The sequence below is a fragment of the Rhinoderma darwinii genome, chromosome 1 (genome assembly GCF_050947455.1).
Source record: "Rhinoderma darwinii isolate aRhiDar2 chromosome 1, aRhiDar2.hap1, whole genome shotgun sequence".
Classification (NCBI taxonomy): Eukaryota; Metazoa; Chordata; class Amphibia; order Anura; family Rhinodermatidae; genus Rhinoderma; species Rhinoderma darwinii.
Genome location: NC_134687.1, coordinates 622,323,749 through 622,347,577, shown reverse-complemented (window position 1 = coordinate 622,347,577; position 23,829 = coordinate 622,323,749). Strand labels below are relative to the sequence as shown.

The 23,829-nt window shown below is 42.7% G+C and overlaps 1 protein-coding gene across 1 annotated transcript in view; it reads left to right on the top strand.

The window, feature by feature from the left end:
- LIFR (LIF receptor subunit alpha) overlaps window positions 1–22,559 on the top strand; it is a 64,367-nt gene extending 41,808 nt beyond the window's left edge. Inside the window, exons 4-20 of the mRNA XM_075854998.1 lie at window positions 396–544; window positions 1,412–1,572; window positions 3,308–3,482; window positions 4,332–4,595; window positions 7,343–7,472; window positions 8,172–8,338; window positions 8,954–9,099; window positions 10,139–10,304; window positions 10,727–10,803; window positions 13,238–13,466; window positions 14,761–14,937; window positions 15,732–15,833; window positions 16,069–16,236; window positions 17,527–17,691; window positions 18,267–18,360; window positions 21,111–21,189; window positions 21,595–22,559. Coding sequence (XP_075711113.1) covers window positions 396–544; window positions 1,412–1,572; window positions 3,308–3,482; window positions 4,332–4,595; window positions 7,343–7,472; window positions 8,172–8,338; window positions 8,954–9,099; window positions 10,139–10,304; window positions 10,727–10,803; window positions 13,238–13,466; window positions 14,761–14,937; window positions 15,732–15,833; window positions 16,069–16,236; window positions 17,527–17,691; window positions 18,267–18,360; window positions 21,111–21,189; window positions 21,595–22,218 — 3,073 coding nt within the window. The 3' untranslated portion in view covers window positions 22,219–22,559. The remainder of the gene's footprint in view (window positions 1–395; window positions 545–1,411; window positions 1,573–3,307; window positions 3,483–4,331; window positions 4,596–7,342; window positions 7,473–8,171; window positions 8,339–8,953; window positions 9,100–10,138; window positions 10,305–10,726; window positions 10,804–13,237; window positions 13,467–14,760; window positions 14,938–15,731; window positions 15,834–16,068; window positions 16,237–17,526; window positions 17,692–18,266; window positions 18,361–21,110; window positions 21,190–21,594) is intronic.
- The last annotated feature ends 1,270 nt before the right edge of the window (window positions 22,560–23,829 follow it).

Here is a 23,829-nt window from a genome sequence, read left to right as displayed (position 1 = left end):
CTCCCACGTATTACATGAATGACCAGTATGTAATAACACATTTTGTTGAAGGGGAAAATGTAGTGTCGACAGTCGAGTCGATCAGTGACTTTATTTAGTCTTGCATAAAGTTGTTGGACCTGGAAGACATATGACAGGCTTTGTACAGATTTGCCGTAGTTTTGAGCAAATAACCAGTGTCGGGAAAGTATGGTAGTGTTGCAGCATTGGGACGCCCCCAAAAACTAGCTGCTGCACATTGACAGGTATCCTACTTGACCCCATTGTTTAACACGTTTGTAAGCGATTCATGCATGACCTCATAGACGACTCTACAGACCCTGTAAATAAACTTAAACTATGATGCATTTGACTTGATGGAATCACTAATCACTTCTGGGTTGTTTCTAACACAGATTCAGTATCCCAACGATGTGTTTCGAAACAATTGGGAACCAGCTACAAGCCAAGTTTCCCGTTTTCTCAACGTTCGATATAAAAATAGAGGCCAAAAATGTTCCGGGGAATCCATCAATACGTTTTCAGAAGAGCCACTTTGATATTCGTAAGTTTCCCGCAGTTTTATGAGGTCATTAACATCTTCACTTGACTGAACCAGCATTGAAAGTCTTGTAGAGTTGCAGAGTTTTTGAGATGTCAGGTGTTTTTGCAAGAAATGACCTGTGACCTCTGCAAACATCCAATGGAAAAAATTCCATTAGTGGGAACGGTTTATGGTTGCGTCTATTAATTATAGCTACATCTGTGGCACTAGTGGACATCTAGTAGCCGGGGAAAATCATGTGGCCCAAGGATGCTTTCTCCGTGGCCCTGATTCTTCTCTTCCATCTTTGAGTTGTGGGGCACACTGCATATATACTCTGCAATTGTCACACATATAAGTGGTCTACAAGAACATGTCATCTTCAGACTCAGGGGGTAAATTTTTTGGAATCTGATTTTTGACCCTTTTTTCTTTTTTTGGGGGGTTGGCGGCACGTGTACCCTCCCCCCACCTTTATAATGAATAGATACAAGAACAGCTGAGCATGCTCACTCCATATCTTCAATGGAGAGTGAGAGCGGATGTGCGGCCACTTCTCCAAGGCAGAACGGGGTTGGATTGAATGTAATGTGTGGCTCTCGGATGTAGTCAAAGGCCTTATATTAGGTCCCCCATATTGTGCTAGGTTGACCACCACTGGGCTGTGGTCCGCATTAGCACAGGATGGTGCTCGTATTTAAGATATTTCTTGTCCGGCAGAGGATGGGTTAAATAGATTTCCAGACCCATTATTTCCTGGGCCCATTCTGTTGATTTTCCTGTACGTGATTTCATTAGTGAGATGGGCGGTCATTTTCTTAGAGAGGTCCCTGGCGCTGGTACATTTCTGGAGTCTTAAGTGTTTCTATTTGTTTCTTTGCCTCGCAGCTTTTGTTCCGTATCCACCCGAGATTCACTCCTTGGTTGCCGATTATCAGTCTGACGTGCTGTCTGTGGAGTGGACGGTGAATTCAACCTCGGTCGTGGGTGAGGTGAACTTGACCTGTGAGATGAATGTGCTGCGTGAAGAAAACCTACTGGTCCAAAATGTATGTTCATGTGTGCAATGAATATTATGTATACGTGTGCATATAGTGTATATATAGATAGGGAGAGCGGTAAGTTGTGCTATACTAGATATGACCGAATATACTGTACATGAAGATAGAAGTGCAGAGATTGTGCGTCTTATGGTTAAGGAGGTAGGACTGGCCGATTATGACCTAAATCAAAATACTGACTCATTGAACGTGTAACCTCGATTACATTTAATGAACGATTATTTAGGCCATGCCCCATTTACATGCCAGGCCCCGCCTGTGCATGCCACGCCATAGAATTAATATATATCCCGTAAGCCTGCTGTATACTACTGTATATAATATACCCCCTGGCACTGCCCCACACCGTATAATGCCCCGTAGTGCCTTCCACACCGTATAATGCCCCGTAGTGCCTTCCACACCGTATAATGCCCCGTAGTGCCTTCCACACCGTATAATGCCCCGTAGTGCCTTCCACACCGTATAATGCCCCGTAGTGCCTTCCACACCGTATAATGCCCCGTAGCTTCCCTCCACACCCAGTATAATGCCTGCATAGCTGCCCTTCACACCAAGTATGACGCCTGTCTGTGCTGGGCCTCTCATGTCCAACGTTACATAATGAATGGTGGAACAGGGAGCTGACTGCTCCCTGCTCCGCCATTGTGTTCAACTGTATCTGCGTTCTGAGGACGCAGATACAGTTGAAACCAGGACAAATAAACCAACCGAAAAAATACAGTGACGTCGTGATCTGCGCTGAATTTCGCTTTCGTGATTTTAGTAGGGGGATCTGTTCTACTGTTCAAAGCCGCAGTCTCCTCTGTCCCTGCTCAGCACTTATCTGTATGATCACTCCAGGTAGCTCCACAGCAGGTAGGACATTGCCGGAGCCTGGAGAGGTGAATAGACCACCCAGTATTAACCCTTTGTTTTACACTGGACCACCAGGGAACTCCATATTAACACCCTAGACCACCCGGTGTTAGCCCTCTATTCTACCCTAGACCACTAGGGAATCAAATATTTAAACCCCCCCCCCCCCCCCCGTCTGCCATAGACCACCAGGGAAGAGAGGGCTTTTAACCCTAATCCACCATGGAATTAAATAACATCTACCCTACCCACAACACTATAAATGTATTCAGTATCTTCAGGAAGTTACACTTTGCAAAAGCAAATATATTATGGAAATATTAAAATATTTTTAATTGTAAATGGCACCCCCTCCTCAAAAAAAGAGCTATCCTCTGTAAAACATCAGTATATTGGTTAAAAGGTTCCCTTTTTTTTTTTTTAATATAGAAATAACGTCATACTTGTACATGGCTGTGTCGGGTATTGCAGCTTGGTCCCATTCAAGGGTATCTTCTAGCAGGCCACTCCTGCAACCTGGCTGGTGGTTCAGGTCCCGGGATGTGGCTGTCATGGCCTGCCCAGGAACCTGTATAGGAATGTGCAGACTTTATATTTATTACCTATGGGGGTTCCCGGTTCATGATAGGAGTGGCCTGCTAGAGACACCCATGGATCCCTCGATTGGCGGTTGACATAGGTGAGATTTTGGAATTGGGGGTTGGCGCAACCCCTCCACATATTAGCCTGAAGTATCACTGTCTGATCCACTTATAGGACATCTGGCAAGAATTTCCCCCTCATATCATCTTTTGTTCAATGATTGTCAGCATTACATGTGTAATTCTCAACCTTTAGTCAACCGATTTTTATTTTCTCTATTTAGGAGACAGTGGTAGAATATTGGTTTCCTAATGTTGGGATGTTCCACTGGAATTGGACGTCCGATTTCCCTTTAAATTGCTCATCCCACTCTGTGAAGGCCCGGTGCTTCGTCCATGAAGTACAATACGATGGTGAAAAGAGACTGAGTGACTGGAGCGCCACTAAAACAGTCAACGGTAATACTCTAATGTGAAGGATAAGCACTGAACGATCTAGAGCAATAGGGGCCCTTTGACTTTTTTTTTTTTATAGGGCCGCACTGCACTTTCGTATGGATCCGCTTTAATACAAAGCTTTTTCTGTTCCATTGGATGCCGTATGTTCCGAAGTATCTCCGTTATTTGGCACTGCATTGAGTACCATATACATGAGGCTTTTGGCTGTGGTTACTCGGGACATTATAATTATACATATATATAATGCACCGAATTGAGATATTAGTGTGTTTTTACCCATTTTTTTTATTTTATTTTTTTTGTTTTTTTGAGGTGTAATTATTTTTATAATATATTCTCTTGTGGACATCGAGCTATTTAATATCTTACATTTTTTTAGTGCCTATTTACGTCATTTTTTCATTAACTTCCATCTTAAAGTGAATGAGTCTGAGGGGTTAGCTTGTGTCTAATGAGTCTAAAGGCTGGAGCTCCAGTGAGGGCTCTGACCAATCAGATTGTCAGGTGACCTATTCAATGAGCTGCTAAATCCCGTATTCGAAGAGGGCTAAACATGGGGCGGAACCCCTAATGAACCTCATTTGTCTCATTGTTTGACGAACATTCATTAAGGCTACACGTCTATACAATTTTTAGATATTAGCCATAATAGTCGTGCAGCGTGCCCATGTGCCCGATCATACTGACTATAAAAGAAGAATTATGTCCGGAAGTGAGGTTCAAGTTAACGCCGCCTACTCTGTAGATTTACTGCTGTAAAGGAGATCCTCTAGAATCAGAAATGATAAACTGCGTATCTGAGCAGGTTTAGTACTGACCGTCTCATTTACCCCCTTCTATCTGTTACAGGTAGCAGCAATATAAACGTGTGTTTTCCTGAAGATATAGTTGTTCGTGTCGGCTCAAATGTGAACTTCTGCTGTAAAGTCAAAAGTGGAAGCCAAATAAAATCCTTTCAGTTCATGTCCGATACTCAGCCATTTGTTAAGCTTGGAAACAGCAGCGGTGGGATTCGGTTAAGGAACCTACAGATGTCGGAGGCCAGCGGAGACAATATATTTTGCAACACCTCTGAGGAGGCGTATATTGCCGGAACTGTCGTCTTTGTTGGATGTAAGTAGCTGAGTCCTCCGGTTTGAAGGAGTTTTCCCAGAACTACGATAGGCCATCAATATCAGATCTGTGGGGGTTCAACTTCCGTCACCCTCTCCGATCAACTGACGGGACTGAGCTGCAATACAAGGCACAGCCACTACCAAATGTATGGTGCGGTGTCTGGTAAACAGTCAGCTGTGCTATCCTAAGGATAGGCCATCAATATTTTAGTCCCGGAAAGACACTTTAATTGTCCTGCACAGAAAGCTATTGAAGTGTTACTCAAGACGTCGGAGATTCTTACCAGAACTCAAGAAGGATCCAAATCGGGTCCTTTAAGGAATTTTCCTAGATTTGGAAATTTTTCTCATGTCAAAAACCTGTAAGAAAAAAATAACTTAATTGCTTGTAAATTGTGTGACGTAATATCAGGTTACCGCCTCCAGTTGCTGCAGTGATGATTAGTTCATAGCAAAATAATGTCCCAGAGCAGCATGGAGGCCGAAGAAGCAAGAATGTTAGAGAATTTTTATATTTCTATTAACCTTTGGGGGAAATATCAAAATCTCAGACAAATTCTTTAATTGCAACCAGAAAAAACTTTTATCTAATGAAAATAAAAATCACCTCTAATACTTAGAAACAGTCCATAAATTGCATTTGAGGAGTTGCGTTTACCCGGACAGAATCGGGCAGGAATTACAAATGTCCCACAAGTTGGGATTCAAATTGCGTATGTCCTGCAGCTACCTTTTATTTTGTCCCATCACAAAAATACAAAATAAATTCCACCTCAAAAGCAATACTGGATCTAATATACATTCTGCATTTCTAGTATCATCATCCATTATGTGCTTTGTACCAGATGGGGGCATTTACTCATTTATTTTTCAAAATAGTGGCACCATCTTTGTCTATAAGTCGGTGTCGACTTTAAAAGGAGTGTATAATCTGAAAACTACCTGTTATTTAAATCTGGTTTTATTATAAAGAAGTTTTATTATTCACATAATAACAAAATCTTGAAGTTCTCAATTGCACTTCCTATTTTCTGCAGCTCACTTGTCAGCTTTGCTATATAGACTGGGACAGTATTAGCAGAGTCATTTCATTCTCATTAAAGGTTGTGTGAGTTAATGACCGCTCTATTGTACTGCTGGAGACCTGGACAAGGCAGGATAGTAACACTATACACAAAGATAAGGCTCTGTATGCAGCTCTCCTTTAACGAACTGGTTTCTGGGGGAGGGGCGATACTCTTATCACTCCTTGGAGAATTTAATATCCTATGACAAGCTAGAGGTACATTTTACACTGAATACTGGAGCATAGGAGACAGAGCTGCAATATCTGCACAGGTCAATACAATATTCTTTATATATGTAGAAGGCAGTAGCGTAACTACCGCTGTAGCAGCCATAGCGGCTTCTACGGGGTCCGTGGCATAAGGGGCCACCCCCATGGCCGGAGGCTCCGCTAGCAGCCGCTATGGCTGCTACAGCACGACGCCACTGAACACTACGGCATAGCGGGGAGGTATCTCCCTCCTCTGCCATTAAAGGGATTGTTCCTACAGAGCACATGTATCCCCTATCCACAGGATGGGCGATACATGTGTGATCGCTGGGACACCCAGCTATAAGGGGAACGGGGGACCTCCGTGGTCTGTGTCGGTAGCTCTGTAGAAATGAATGGAGCACCAGTTGCACTTGTGCGCATGCGTGACCAGCGCATCTTTCATTTTTATTGAGCTGCTGGACGCAGACCCCGGTAGTCCGATGTTTCTCATGGAGAACTTCGGGGGACTTTCGGTCCCCCGTTCTCTTTATCGCTGGGGGCCCCAGCGATCACACATGTATCCCCTATCCTGTGGATAGGGGATACATGTCTTTTGTGGAACAAACCATAGGCTACAGGCTGCTTTTTTTTTTTTGGGAGGGGGGTTGGGGCTGTATGGCGCTATCTACAGGGAGGGGGCTGTATATGTATATATATTTGGCTGAATATACACGGAGGCACTATCTTAAAGGGGGGGGGGTGGTTGTGTGGCACCCAGGGGAGGGGGACCCGGTCAAAAGTTTACCATGGGGCCCAGTCTTTCCTAGTTACGCCCCTGGTAGAAGGTAAACCTTTTTACATGAAGCTCGAAGTTCAATTTAAAGTGGTTAGATTGGTGACCGGTTCCTTTTAACCGTACCGGAAGCCATAATTTTGATCTTAACAGTAATCCAGTAGGCAAGGGGGCCCAATACTACTAATAAAAAGAATAAGAGGACTTTCTACTCTCCATTAGATTGCATGAAAGGGAATATGTTGCAGTTTCCCATCCATGGCTAACAATAACTAGTGGCTAGGCAGACTGATGAGGTATTTTCTGGATAGTTGTGAAGGAGGTGCACTATGACCAGCTTCCCCTCAAATTTACAATACACTTCAACTTGCGGTGAAACAATGAAGTTCTAGTGACCCCTGCTGGACAGTAGGAGTATTACTTGTAGTTTTTGTTATCACAGGTAGAGCTGTTGTGACGTAAATCAATTGTTTATGTTGATTTTATAAGATCTACATTATATAGCCATTGAACTCCGGTATTTCGGCCACACCCATTGCAAAAAAGGTGCCCCTTTTCACAGTTAAAGGTAATGTTAATACTACAGCATTCAAAGACCTGTTGCACAATTATAGCTTCCAATCCTAAAATCTCTGAATCTCGTGTGTTTATATTCCGATAAAAGATGTAGTAATAATGAATACTGCTCTCCTAGATCCACCAGACAAGCCCCAGGACTTCAGCTGTGAAGCTCGTCATCTCAAGGTAATAATCTGTACATGGAAAGAAGGAAGAGACACTGGACTGTACGGTGACCGCGAGACAAAATACTCTCTATATGAAAGGTAAAATCCAAGTTTCTTAAAGGGCGTTTCCTCTAAGAATGAAGAAAAATCCCTCTTTTAACGTTGTGTAATGGTAATGTGGGTGACAACTACTGTGATTGTGACAACTACTTGTCATTGTAGCCGTATCGGTTACCACCTAGCTTCTGAAGCCCCCGTAAAAGGAGTAGTTGCGGCTAGCATACACGACCCCCTCCAGAATGGACGTTCATGTTATACAAGGATGAGCGGAGTCCACCAGATTGTGAGCTGCTGATACTTCACGGCTCTGGGTCATAAGGGACCACCCTCTATGATGTCCTTATGCCCTATAGGGCATTTGGATAGGGTTTGTCTCGGTAACTGAGGGAATGTGCAAGTTAGATAGGTCTTAAAGGGGTTTTACCATCACAACGGTCTGACCACTGGAACCCGTGCTGATGTAGAGAACGAAAGGGAAGAGGTCCCTTCCTCAATTCTTCTGCACAAGGATGGTCCTGGCCACCGCCTGAGCATCAAACTGCAGCGTCGCTCCACTCAGATCAATGTGGTTTTGTATTGGAATTCCCTGCAAAGCGATTGGCAGGGAGCGTCGCTGTAAGGAAATATGAGTGGAGAGGCCGCAGCACTAAACTAAAGCTGCGACAACTTCATTTTAAGGATTGTGGCATTCCCGTCCGATCTTGGATTATGAGATGTCTTCTTATTTTAAACTTTCAGGTTCTCCGGAATTAGCACCTCATGTTCTGAGTATAACGAAGACACGGACGAATTCAACTGCAGCTACGATATAACGAAAGAACAAAACCTTCATGAGTTCCTGCTCCTTGCTAGAAATCCATTAGGAACTTCCAATACATCTCTGGCTATCAATGTCTCTGAAAGAAGTAAGTGCTGTCCGTCCTAAGGATTACTTTGTGTTCCAAGATTTCCCATTGAATTGAGGCAGGGGGAAAAAAAACACACTCAAAAATATAAATGAAAAACTAATGTATATGTACCAAAAAATGGCAGGTAAATAAAGAACTCGTCCTGAAAAAAATACCAGCTAATAATTGACCAAAATCTAAGAAAAAGTTATAACCTCCAGAATGCAGAGACCAAATCAGCAAGTTGTTCATGTCCACAAGTGCAAATTTGACCTAGCGATCAAGGGTTAAAAAATGGTGGATTATGTGCACCCTTGTGGGCTCTATTCACAATGCGTTTCAGCCGTCTATCGGAGGAATAATTCTGGAGTATTTCCTGGCGTATACTGCTAGCAGAACGCTCCAACCTATGCCGCTGTATAGGCATAGGTTCGTGTCGCCCGTAGGGCCCCATTGTAAAAACAACATAGGGCTGGTTACAATTTACTAGCGTAAGAACGATCAGCCTGAAATCCAGGACACGAGATCAATGGAGGCCTATTTTGAATGGTAGTTTTTTTTTTGTTTTTTATGGAATATTTTAGATTCTTTTTACCTGTACCAGAAATAATTGTTTTTTTTTTTTTTTTTCAGTCCATCCTTTACCCGTTGAGACATTGATTACCCGTGACTCAAGTTCTACTGCCGTTTACCTCTCATGGCGGTTGCCTGGAACATATACATCAATTAATTTATCATGTGAAATTGAAATAAAGTCTATCCACGGTGAGACTGAGACGGTAAGGACCGATTTATTTCATTTAACACTTGATGCCGTTACTTGTACCTGACACCAAGGGCACGCGTACCCATCTCTTTTGCCTAGTGTCCCTTGGCACCGGCGATCACCACCATATAATTGTACCTGCACCAGTGCCCCAGGTATCTAGAATTTACCAACACCCCTGTTAATTATTGGGGCTATCTTTTTTTTTTTTTTTTTTTTCGGTAGTAAATTAAAGCGTCCCTACCATCTGTATTAGATGTAGTTCAGCCAGAAATATTGCATGTAACCTGCAGATTTGGGGTTTTCGGAATGAACACCATCTTCCTTGTGTGATTCTTACCCTTTGGTGTAATTTCCAGCTACCCACATATCCCATGGGGCTAAGAACAGCAATTTGAGCCAGTCGAATGTCTCCTCACTTCTCGCAGCCTGCAGTTTTAAATAATAATTAAAGGGTAACTAAATTTTTGTCGAACTTCTGACATGCCATAGTAACATACCAGAAGTTTTGATTGGTGGAGGTCCGAGCACTGAGACCCCACTGATCGCTGAAATGAAGCAACAGAAGTGTTTCCTGTGAGCGCTCAGATGCTTCGTGGCTGTTCGGCTTTTCCCAGAAATCAATGTATCGGAGTGCGGGCTTAATAGGTCTGTGAGGCCGTACTCCGATACATCGGCTCTCCGGTAAAAGCCGAACAGAAATGAAGCAGCTGAGCTCTGACGAGCGCTTCTGCCACTTCTGCCTCAGTGCTCGGACCCCCACCAATCAAAACTTCTGACATGTCACTAGGACATGTCAGAAGTTTGAACGTTTAGTTACCCTTTAAGGGCTCATTCAGACGAACATGTATCACGTCCATGTGACGGCTGTTAAAAAAAAACACAACTATATTTCAATGGGGCCATACTGTGCGTGCGTATTTTTGTTGCTATTGAGAAGCAAAAAAAAAATTTGAAAAACAAAAAGTTTACAGAAAATGCAAGACCTACAAAATGGGACAATTTGACCTGCAACCTCTACATTCAAATGTATTATTCTGTGTCTTTCACAGCGCAATCTTACCTTTGACGGGTTAAATAATTCTCAGTACAGCTGTGACATAGACCATCTACACCCGTTTCATGTCTATGACTTTCGGGTTCGATGTTCGTCTTACGATTATTTTTGGAAGTGGAGTGATTGGAGCCGCACAAAGAGACACACGACTCCCGACGCAGGTATGATACAGATTACTGTGTATAGGGGAAGTAACTGCTAAAGGAGTAGAAAAACGGCGCCACACCCGTACGTGGCTACTAGACTCTTTTTTTTTTTTTTTTTTTTTTTCTATAATTTTATTTTTGTAACGTCTCCGGGGGATGGGGTTGTTGGTTCGGATTGGGCACTTTTTCAAATTCAGCCTCTTTTTCTATCAGGTGACTATGTAGCAATATACATTATTGACCGTTGTAAGGTCTGACCCTCAGCCGCGTTATCGTGTGGGGGGAGGCAGAGTATCGCTACGGGACCTCCAATGTTTTCCTGTAGGTGATAGTTATTGTGCTATCCTTACACGGGCCGGTCTCATGTGAGTGATAACTGCATCGTTTATGAAATTGGCTTAAATAAAAAAATTTTTTTTTTTTTTTTTTTTTTACAGCCCCTTCAAGAAAGCTGAATATTTGGAGAGAAATTATATGGAGCCCAGAAGGGCGTGAAATAAAAGTTTATTGGAAGGTACGTAGTCATGATAACTTTTTTCTTATGATCACTGATGCCTGTGCCCGATATGAGGCCGCTTTTTATACTGTTAGGGCATATAAATGGGGGGACTGTTACATAGATTATCTCATGTTATACACCTGATTTTAATGGCGTCCGTCGGTGATCAGTATTTATGTGAACTGGGATTGTCCAAAGCTTTCCCGTGCCGTGCAGGCGGGAGTCGTCGGTAACAACAACTGATGTACGGTCTGCGTGAATTCCGACCCTGGCTGTTTTACCTCCTTAGATGCTGCAGTCAATAGCATCGGTGGCACCGAAGAGTATAGACAAGGAGAGGGGCTCACATCTTCGGCACCCCCACAAGATGGTGTGTTGTACCAATGGGTTGCCATCACTAAATCCCTGTTTGGTGCCTGTCCATTGTACACCGGCAGGCAATAATGCATTGCAATATAGAGGTATTCCAATGCATAATGATTGAAAAAGTTTAAGAAGTGAAAGACCCATGAAGGTTGGCGGTAACTTAAAGGGTTATTCCAAAGTGAAGCCTTTTTATTTTATTTTTTTCGTGAATATAAAGCATACTGGCAATTAGTTTAACCCGTTAGTGACCGCCAATACGCCTTTTCACGGCGGCCACTAATGGGCTTTATTCTGATGCATGCGCCTTTTTACGGCACTGCATCAGAATAAGTAAACAGAGCAGGGAGCCGTTAAATCTCCCTGCTCTCAGATGTAGCTGGGGGCGTCCCTGCTTGAACGGGTGAGATCGATATCCCTATCGATCTCACCCGTTTAACCCCTCAGATGCGGAGCTCAAAAGCGTGCGCCGCATCTGAGTGAGTTTGGAGGGAGCTCCCTCTCATCCCACTGACACCCGGTGATGAGATCGCCGAGTGCCTGTGTCTCCGACAGCAGCCGGGGGCCTAATAAAGGCCCCCAGGTCTGCCTGTAGCGAATGCCTGCTAGATCTTGCCTCTGGCATGACCTAGCAGATACCTGTCCGTTTTAAACGGACAGGCAGTAATACACTGCAATACAAAAGTATTGCAGTGTATTATAATAGCGATCGGATGATCGCATATTAAAGTCCCCTAGTGGGACTAGTAAAAAAGTAAAAAAAAAAAAAAGTTAAATAAAGTTAATAAAAAAGAAAAAAAATGTGAAAAGAAAATGAAAAACCCACTTTTTCCCTTTACAAAATGCTTTACTAGTACATAAAGTAAAGTTACACATATTTGGTATCGCCGCGTCTGTAACGACCCCGACTGTAAAGCTATTACATTATTTAACCCACACGGTGAACGGCGTAAAAAAATTAATAAAAAAACTATGGAAAAATTGCTGTTTTCTGTGAATCCTGACTTTAAAGAGGCTCTGTCACCAGATGATCAAACCCCTATCTCCTATTGCATATGATCGGTGCTGCAATTTAGATAACAGTAACGTGTTGTTTTTTTTTTTAAAACGATCATTTTTGGCCAAGTTATGAGCAATTTTATATTTATGCAAATGAGCCTTTCTAATGGACAACTGGGCGTGTTTTCTCTTATTTCCAACTGGGCGTGTATTGTGGGTAACATCTGGGCGTGTTTACTTGTTTTACTAGCTGGGCGTTATGAATCGGAGTGTATGATGCTGACAAACACTTCTATTCACAACGTAAAACAAGTAAACACGCCCAGATCTTACACACAATACACGCCCAGTTGGAAATAAGAGAAAACACGCCCAGTTGGAAATAAGAGAAAACACGCCCAGTTGTCCATTAGAAAGGCTCATTTGCATAAATATAAAATTGCTCATAACTTGGCCAAAAATGATCGTTTTAAAAAAAAAAACAAAACACGTTACTGTTCTCTATATTGCAGCGCCGATCCCATGCAATAGGAGATAGGGGTTTGATTATCTGGTGACAGAACCTCTTTAAAAAAATGTGCTAAAAAGTGATCAAAAAGTCAATGCAGCTTCTGCCTGTACTATTGTCTAAATGGGGGCGCGTGAAGCTTGATGTCAATCAAGTCGCTGTGCTGTCTTGGCGCACATCCGTCGCTGCTAGATACTGTAGTACGGGCCGCATCGGGCGGAAAGGTGGCTAAACTATCGTCTCAACCAGGCTAAGTGTGGTTGAGACGATCCCACCTCGTATTTCCCGCAACTACCAGTTTACACACATCGTTACTAATAAACAAAATCCATCTCGCGCTCCTCGCGAGGTAAATAAGGTCTACGCCTAAGCAAGGGGGCACAATCTGAAATAGTTGGGGCAGAAAATATGATTTTACTGAAAGTGTAGTAGATGCTTGTAACAGCAGATGTGGTTGGTAAATGAGCAGTAATACAGGTTTATATTCAGGAGAATGTGGCGCCAACTTATTCTGCTGTGATGTACCGGGATTGTCGCCATTCACATCAGTCCCATTCACGATCTTATTATCTCTTCCAGCAATTAACAGTCAAAGAAGCGAATGGTATAGTGACTTCCTACAAAGTGACGTGGACGCCCCTTCATAGTGCCGACCAGTCTCGGGAGACGCTGGTGCCTGCCAACCTCAACCGGACCAGTATAAATCTGACCAGCAGCGATGAAAGGGATTATGTAATATACGTGGTAGCCGCCAATACTGCTGGATCTTCACCGCCGTCCAGGATAACTACAGTACTGCTGCCAAGGGGTAAGTGTCCCCCGATCGTCATCTCAATGAGGGGATACGTTCACAGCTGCTTGTTGAGTTCAGAAGCTGGCGAATGCAGTGGAAAACTGATCTATCCTATACCCCGCCTAGCAGTCCGGCTGCAATAACACTCCATAGTAGATAAATATGAGGCATTAAAATTGCTGCGTGAATTGATCGTCACGGTTTAAGTTTAAAAGCATGACGTGTGATTTTATGCACACAGCTACATGACCATAGTGATCAAACAAAGGGAATGTTTCCAGATTAGATCGGGTTCTGTTTTTTTTTCAGAAATGGTGCCACCCTCTGTTTATAGGCTATGTCTGGTATTGCATCTTCAGCCCCATTTATTTGAATATTGTCAGGGAACATGGCCGTTTTCCGAATGATGTAGTTCTCTGTTTGTATTCACCCGGCCATTTCTTTAACAGCACGTGTATACTGGCTGTAAAAAAAATAGGAAATATGTCCTATTTTTGGCCATTTTCATGACCAGACTGCCCCCATTAAACTCAATGGGTCAGTTTTTAATGGCTGTTTTTCAGGAATCAATCCTTGACGGCTGTTAAAAACTGATCCATGCCAGGAGGACTCTCAGGGCACAGCGCTACTTTAAGCACTGAGCCCGGGGAAGCCCTTGATGTCACTCTCCATAGTTGAAAACTCTGACATCACTGTCCATATATGGAGTCCCCAGCCAGAGCATTGCAAGATCTCTTGCTGGGGGCTCCTGTCCTGGGGAAGCCCTTGACGTCACTATCCATATATGGACGTTAGGGAATTTGAGTCGGCACCGCTCTGGCCAGGGATTCCGCTTCTAGAGGAGCCTCTGGCGTCCCTCCAGCAGCTGAATCGCCGGCCAGAGTATCGGCAACGCTCTGGCTGGGTATTCTGCTACTAGATGGAACCCCAATGACGCTAGCTACAGGGGATGGGGTGGGGTGTGTGGTGATATCTACAGGAGGGGCACGATCGACACAGGGCCACAGGAATCGGGACTTCTAATCGGAAGATGTGTTCTAGAATAAAAGTAAAACAAAAACCAATTCCTTCAAGGGTTAGGGGATTAAGAGTCGGGAAAAAAGTGTTAATTTAAAAAAAAAAATATATATATATATATATATATATATATATATATATATATATATATATATATATATATATATATATATAATTCTGGACCACAACAGGGTGGGGTTTATACAAGTTTATATGAAATAGACTTTTCTGCATTGGTCTAAATGTGGTTATTGCACAAATATTTTTTATTTTTTTTTCTTCTTTCTTGTAGATGTCAATGTAGAAAAGTTTGAGGGGGAAGGCAATGGTATTAACATCACTTGGAGTCCAGAGTTGAATGTATCCTGTGGATATCTGGTGAAATGGGTCCCATCCTCTCACCCTCTAGATTCATCACTGATGTGGAAGAGGTTTTCCTCAAAGGCTGCAAGTGCCTTCATCAGCTCAAGTAAGAAGAATGCAATGGAACATAATGCAAACCGCGCCACTCTTGCCCACGGGTTGTTTCTGGTATTGTAGCTCAGCCCCATTTAAAGTGTTATTCCCATCACATAAAATGATGTCAAATATTAGTGATAGGTCCTATCCACTGAAAGGCAACACCTCTGTTATAAAGCTGAAGGCAGATAACACAGGATCTACGTTCAAAAATAGGTGATGGTCACAGTCCTCCTCCTCCTCCCCTTCCCTAGAGTGTCCTCTGCACATGTCCGAGCATGCCCACAACACTTTCCCATATAAATCAACAGGTGATGGATACAACTCTCGGTGCACCGTATCCTCTGCACACGTAACCGCATGCCAACAACATTTTCCCATAGAAATCAACCGGTTATGGACACACCTCACCTCATCCCCCTGTGTGCACAGTATCCTCTGCATATGTCAAAAAGCATGCCCACAACACTTTCCCATAGTAATCAATAGGTGATGGACACCGCTCCCTTCCTCCCCCTTCATGCTTAGTGACCTCTGCACATGTCACAGAGCATGCCAAATAGTCATGTTGAGAGACCAGTTTCCTATGACCGTGTGACTGCTGTTAAGTGTAGAGCAGCTGCTTAGGCAAGATAGCCACCCCTATAATCATGTACAAGAAAATAGAGCAAAAAAATTATCTACAATCCGAAATAAAAAAACAGATCATCGGCAATCAATGATTCATCGGTGTCTGCGACTGTTGCGTCGTTCCTGGAATAGCGGTTTACGTTTTGTCATTTGTGTAATTTTCTGCATTCTCAGAACATTTCCGGGCTGGAGTGCGATACAATGTATCACTGTACGGCTGTAAGGACGATGACTATCAGTTACTGAAGGAGGTGATCACCTACGCTGAGGAACTAGGTAACCTCACAAAACCCTATTGATAGTATGTTGGAGTTTAGATACGGTAGGACATTTTTCATATTGCTCGGTTATCGGATCACTGCCAAAACTTTTAGAGGCTGGATCCATAAAAACAAACACATGCCTCCTCGTAGCAACCAAGTAGCGTTGATAAACAAGCCTCAAGGGCACTTTAAGAAAAAAAAAAAAAATAGTATTAAAAAATATATATATATGTTTTTTTTATTTACAGCTCCTTTTGTGGCTCCAAATTTCACTGTACAGGAGACCACGTCCAGTTCTATACTGGTGAAATGGGAGTCTATAGCTGAAGAAAACCTCCATGGATTCCTGCAGGGGTATTTGGTTTATGTTGTGAAGCAGCAAAATGACTCGTCCTTCACAAAGTTCCAGGATTTGGGTAATTCATAGAAGTTTACTGAATAGACAGAGTTTGGTGGCTGCGGTAGAATGAACCCTGTACCTTTCTATGTATTATGTTCATCTGTTCATACCACGTGACTGCTATTGGGCCCGTGGTGGAAGGTGCTTCTTGACAGTCGCAGCATTTTCCTTCAGCCACCACTAGGTGGAGCGCACTAGTAGCTGTGTAAATTCCTATGCAGTGAGCTCCCTCTAGTGGCGACTGCAGGCAGCCCTAGTTTTATAATTTACGGTGTAAAGGGAAACGGGATTTGGCGCTCACTGGGGGGCATTTATCAATGTATTTCTGGAACTCAGTGGTGTTCAGGCCCATTCTATTTTTTTTCCTATGGGCCCTACAGTTTCTGTGTACAGTACTACTGATCATCTTTTTTTAAGTATTTGGGATTTTGCATACCACCTTAGCTCGACATCCCAAATTCTGGGATATTTAAGCCCCACCCAGGAACACCCACCCCAAAACTGCCCTGAAGCATTATGCCAGTTAGGACTCCCCTCTTTTCTACCCCATTCGTAGGGCAAACCTAGTAAAATCGGGACTGTTGGGAGGTTTGACTTTGCTCTAGTCAGACTGCAAGCTGCCAATTATAGATTGGTAATGAATTCATGGGACAGCGGTAAGGATCGGAAACTGCTTAAAAAATGTCCAGAAAAAGAGACGTGGTTAAGAGGAGTCGTAAAATGCTCCAGATTTATTAAGTGGACCATTTTTTTAGGCACAAAATACTGTTGAGAAGTAGGTGTACATGTCTAGCTAGATGTGCCAAATGTAGAATTCTGCGTGCCCCTCTGCGACTAAAACTGCACAGAATTTATCAGTCTGGTCTAGGTTTACCCTGTCTAAATTCAGGACCGTATTAGTAAACCTACCCTAGTGTTGCAGCTTTCCAGATCAGATTGGCACTGTGCTGACAGTAGAAGGGAAAAGCAAGATGACTACAGTCCCCACTACGTTGTTCCTCATCTGAGGCTGCATTAGGAGTCTGGTTTTTGTGAATCAGATTTTTATTAATACACTTTTTTATTTTATTTTTTTAAGTACATTTTAGAGCATTTTGTCTATTGCCTCCTCTGTTACGTTTGACTTGGTTCAACGTGAATGAAGTATCAGGCATAGCACAGAATGACACATGCAACTTCTTGCATTTTGTGTCAGTTTTTCTTATCTTACGCTATTGAAAAAGTGTCCGTGCTTCGTATACATTCCTCAGTATTTGACGTTGCAGAATATTTTTAGCTTTTTTTTGTTTGTTTTTTACATTTATAGTTCGTCACGCAGAGACAAAAATTAAGAATATCACTGACCCGGCAGTCAGGATGTTAAAGATTGAAGACCTGCAGAGCGGAACAAGTTATTCCTTGGGAATACGAGCTTATACCAAAGGAGGAATGGGCCCCATCAAATCCTTCACTGTTCTGACCAGTGATAATGGTAAGAGTTTGCAGCCTTATCTTCTAGGTGAGCACTGATGCTATATAGTCTAGTCCATAGGGCATGAGGCCGGCCCAGTGAAGATCATTGTATCCACATTCATTAGTCTATTCATTAGGAGTTTATAGTTGGCAGTTCAGGCGTTTTTAAAGGAGGGCTTCCAAGGCCGTAGGTACCCAGGACAAAAAATGGAAAATTCTCCAACTTCCGACTCCACCCTAATTACTTTGCCAACTTTCTACATCCCACATTTTTACATAGGGTGGTTTAGGGTTTAGTGACCGTATTGCTGTAATATCCCTGGGAGTCTAGAGTGACTTAGTAGTTAATTCGTGCAGCTGTCCTTAGAAGAAGTTCCCATTGAACTCCATAATAAATCGGTATGCAGTTAGCTCCACCTAGTGGCGACAGAATTTTTCTCAAGGTTTTTCCATACCGTTATCATGTTTTTGGAGTTCGGGCAGACAAAGGCCCAGGTTTATACGAATCTGTGTGATCGTTATATCCCCCTGACTGTGTGTAATAAAAGATAAACTTCCTTTCCAATAATATATTTTTTGTATTTTGTTTCTAAGCTGTCGGTCTAATACTCGCCATCCTAATCCCAATTGTGGTTGCGGTTGTACTTGGAATTGTGGCCAGCGCCATATGCTACCAGAAAAGAGAATGGTAAGTAGAATGAGCGTTTGGAGAAATCCGTTTAGTGCATTGACCGGTGCTGATGGTTGACAAGCGAAACTTAAATGGAGCTCCATCTTGGTTATAATAGATCCGATAGGTATTAAGCAGTCTTTGGAGTCACCGGTACGTGTGGATCCAAAAGGAAGGAAATGTATAAGGACTTCTACATCTCCTTTCTGTTCGATCCACTTCTGGCTTTGGCTCAGAAGACTGCGCCAAAAACTGCATGTGTGAATCTAGTCTTAATCAGGCTTTTTGGATGTTATTAAAGGGGAATTCCCAACTCCGACATGTTTGGTATATCCACAAGATATGCTATAAACGTCAATCTCAAAACGGTTTTATGGCTCTCGCCGCGCACACTCAAACACCAGAGCTTAAAAGTAAAATCGGCAGATACAGCCTAGGAGGCCAATGGCGGAGCATCAGCGGGGCCCATGTTCCTGTGGATAAGTTATAAATGTCTGAGTTGGAATACCACTTTAAACCAAGCTGAGTGTTTCTACAAGCCATAATTAGAATAAAGCCATAATAAGATCCATCAACAGCAGGTAACATTCATGAAGCAACATCATATATTTACATTGCACAAAATAAAAGCAAGAGAATAAAGATTTCGGTTACAAAGATGCTGGATTTTTTTGTTTACTTGCTAAAACAGGCAACATTCATTAACCCGTTAGTGACCGCCAATACGCCTTTTCACTACGGCCACTACTGGGCTTTATTCTGATGCATTTTTACGGCGCTGCATCAGAATAAGTAAACAGAGCAGGGAGCTCTCAAATCTCCCTGCTCTCAGCTGCCAGAGGCAGCTGAGCGCGTCCCTGCTCGAACATGTGAGATCGATAGAAGTATCGATCTCACCCGTTTAACCCCTCAGATGCGGCGCTCAATAGCGTGTACCACATCTGAGTGGTTTTGGAGAGGGGGAGGGAGCTCCCTCTCTCTCCCACCGACACCCGGCGATACGATCGCCAAGTGTCTGTGTCTCCGTCTACGATGGCAGCCGGGGGCCTAATAAAGGTCCCCCAAGTCTGCCTGTAGTGAATGCCTGCTAGGTCATGCCAGAGGCATGTCCTAGCAAATGCCTGTCCTTAAACGGACAGGCAGTAATACACTGCAATACAAAAGTATTGCAGTGTATTATAATAGCGATAGGATAATCGCTTATTAAAGTCCCCTAATGGGACTAGTAAAAAAGTAAAAAAAAAGTTTAATAAAGTTAGTATGAAAAACCCACTTTTTCCCCTTACAAACTGCTTTACTATTAAAAAAGTAGAGTAAAAAAGTTACGCATATTTGGTATCGCCGCGTCCGTAACGACCCCGACTATAAATCTATTACATTATTTAACCCGCACGGTGAACGCCGTAAATAATGAAATAATAAACAATGGAAAAATTGCTGTTTTCTGTGAATCCTGACTTAAAAAAAATGTTATAAAAAGTGATCAAAAATCGCATCTACTCCAAAATGGTACCAATAAAAACTACGTCTTCCCACAAAAAAAAGCCCTCATACGACCGCATCGGCTAAAAAATAAAAACGTTACGGCTCTTCAAATATGGAGACACAAAAACAAATTTTGAAAAAAAAGCGTTTTTATTGTGTAAAAGTAGTAAAACATACAAAAACGATACAAATTTGGTATCGTTTAAATAGTGACAACCCGCTGAATAAAGTTATTGTGTTATTTATACCACACGGTAAACGGCGTAGATTTAGGATGCGAAAAAGTGGCAACATTTCTGGTTTTTTTTCCATGCCCCCCCCCCCCCAAAAAAGTTAATAAAAGGTAATCAATAAATTATATGTACCTCAAAATGGTGCTATTACAATAAAAAAAAATACAATTTGTCCCGCAAAAAACAAGACCTTATACAGCTATGTCGACGCAAAAATAAAAAAGTTATAGCTCTTGGAATGCGACGATGGAAAAACGTGAAAAATACCTTGGTCATTAAGGTTTAAAATGCGCTAGTCATTAAGGGGTTAAAGGTGGAGTTCTTACTTTGATTCTGTACCACCCTGCTTTCTTTTTTTCCTGCCATTTTTGAAGTGCTGAAAAGAATCTTATTGGAAAAAAAACTCCACACCCCGAGCATGCTGCAATTGGAACACCGCTGACGAAAAAAAAGCCGCCAAGCGCAGTTGTTTGCATTTCCTTTTTATATTTCTCTATAGGCTTTAATTCTAACCTCTGACTGCACTAAAAAAAAATCTCATCAAATAACGCAGCAAAACACGGAGTTATATGGAGCGGCAGCCACATGCTCGACCCTCTGTCCATACAAACTCCACCGCCCTGTGGACAGACTGCACTATTCAATACAACCGTACACAGAAAATACGTATAGAGGAGGGTCCTGAACTGGGGTACCGACGTCTAGTTGTCCTAATACGGTATATAGGGAAGAAAATCTCAAATCAAAACCTCTATGAAATGTCAGGATCCGAATAGCTAAATTCAGTCCTTGCCTTGTAATCACGCCACTGCAATTAGTGCCTTTATACATCCGTTACCATAGTAACAATTGAGTGACAACCACTTTCCACCACTACTCAGAGGAAAGTCGTAGTCTGAAACTCTTTATGCTCTATATTCCAGGTCTGCAGACCACAGACCACAGACCACAGACCACGTTCGACATTTCCAGTGTAGAATTATTCGTAGCATGATTTTCTTTAATCCATACGTTTTTGTCCTCTCAACCATGTATTCTCCATCCTCATAGGCTCAAGGAAACCTTTTATCCTGATATCCCAAATCCAGAGAACAGCAAAGCTCTGCAATTCCCGAAGAACGTCACTGAGGTATTGTCACGACTGACTTTATTGCCCCTTACTGACATCTATATGGAATCCAGTCCCATAAACGAAAGGTTACACCGCCATCTATCTTTCTGTCTTATTTAGTAGCCGCTTTCCATCTTCTTTTTTTTTTTTTTTCGCCTCTCCCGAGTCCAAGAGTGGGAGCGGCTTTCCATTTTGGCTCATAGAGAGGGGGTCCCAAGCAAGGGGACTTAGTCTATAATGTGTCTGTTCCTATAGGGCAAATGGACAGCGGTTGTCTTCATGAGAGTGAGGGTTGTATCTTGGTGCCAACGAGGTTAACCCATTATAGGCATGATTTATTCTTAAGTCATTTCCATCTTTCCCCCCAGAATCTTGTCACGAGCGATTCTGATAAGTTTCAAATCTGTCTTTTTTTATTTTCAGGGGAGCAAAACCATTAAAACTATGGAGATGAACCGGTGCACCCCCAGCAGTCTTGAAGTGGTAGAACCATTTCCAAAAATCCTGGACACTGAGCTGAATTCTCCATTGTCCGACAGCGGTCAGATTCCAGAGGACGGCTCCGAGACCCAGGATCATGATCATGCCGGTATAATATATACCCAACCAGTCACTCATGAGGACACCTCCAATCCTGTGCTTGATGGGTCTGCATCGCCCTCTGTGGTGTATATCGACATCCGGTCCATGTACCATCCACAGGCCAATTCAGAAGAAGAACCCGATGTTGACTTTGCAGATGGAGCTGGATACAAACCTCAAATGCAGTTGCCTATCAGTACTGTGAACATGGACAACCCAACTTCTACAGAGGACCCTGTAGCTGAATCCTCAGGTTATAGACCTCAAGGACATCCCAATACCTGGGCTATGGATTCTCCGGGTTCTCCTACATCTATGGGAAGTGAGAATGCTTCATTTGGCAGCCCTTGCTCTGTGAACTCCAGACATTTCCTCATCCCTCCCATGGAGAATAAAGACTCCCTAAAACCCACCCACATAGGGTGGTCAATCTCTTCATTGTTTCAAAACAAGCAAGAGGAATGAGCATGGGTCTTCTCTTATTGCTCCACCTGGCATGCCCCTCAAGATGTCCATCAATGAAGGAATTTTTTTAAGACCTCCATTGACTCGGGAGTAGAACTTATTCTTCGTGTCTTAGGGCACTCGTTTTATCAATCTAGGTCTAACGGCAGATAATTCTGCTGGAGAGATGATATTTCAGCCGAATGTAGTGTAACAAATATACGCCGAAAAGAATGCAATGGTTCGTTGTCTTAAAGGGCAAAAGACCAATTTTAAGGGATTGACTGTTCATGAAGAATGCCTGTAAAATTGACCTGATCATGCTGCATATGTCCCTTGATAAGTAAACCACCCAGCTCGTTTTGGCTTTTGCAGTCCTATGCCACAGGGTGTGGTTCCCTAGAATGACCACAGTGGCAGCCAAGTTTCCTTTAAGTGTCTTGCCTTAAATCGGGTATGTGGTGTTCATTCATGATGATGATGGTTGAATATGCGTATAGTCACACTAAAGGTCTGATAGTCCGGTGTTCTTGTAGCTGGACTTTTAGATCTGCCGGATTATTGGCCACCAGATGAGTCGTCTGCAGAAGATCCTGATGCCACCTAGTGGTCCAATCGTGCATGTTCACTACTGTGTATGTGGGACTGGAGGTCCTGTAGAGGTGTTGGTGTAGGAGTTCTTCTTTTTTTTTTTTTTAAACGACATCATTAATGCAAATCCTTTAGGTCCAGTTCAAACTTTCTGGTGGTCATGCTTTTCTGGAAGGGTCAATACCACTAATTAACCCTGAGCAATAAAAAAAAGGGTTAAAACTACATTCAGGCCTACGAGTAAGTAAAGGTTGTCTTAAAGGGGTGGTCCAGGATTAGATAAACATGGCTGCTTTCTTGCAAAAACCACGTCACACCTGTCCACAGGTTGTGTGGTATTGCCGCTCAGCCCTATTCACGACACAACCCCTGGACAGGCGCTGTTTTTGGAAGACCGCAGCCATGTTCTTCTAATACTGAATAACCCCTTTAATGTGACTTTACTATGTAGCAATATGTCCAAAAACATGGGTTTTATTTTTTTATAGAAGAAAACTCCACGTTTTTATTACTGTCACTTTTTTTTCTGTGAAACTGTATCCGCTCCTACTGCTGTTTGTCAGGAGTTTATGAATGTATTGCGTTGTTTTTCTACTTTTTGTGAGAACACTACTTATTTTTCCTTAGAATTTGATAGGATTTTTTTTTGTATTATGTTTTTCAAGGCAAAATTTGTTACTTTTGCAGATTTTTTTTTTTTGATTTTTTTTTTTGTTTCCCTACTGAGCTAGTTGTACTATTCCAGGCTCTGTTCACACTTGTGTTATGCAGTTTTCTTTGGGGGTTCCGGTGTTTTTGATGGCAACGTAGTCTGCAGCGCTGTCAAAACCTGACAGACCCCAATTTGAATCCTATTCGATCCATCAGCAATTGTAAGGTTCTGTTGGAATATGGATCCGGAATCGCTGGCATGGCTCCGTTATGAACTAGTGTGAACAGAGCCTTACCAGCAAATGTGAATCGAGAGTTATGAATGCTTCTGCTTTGTAGACACCATGAGATAATTAATATTCAAATTTGTATTCTCAAAGGGATTGTCTG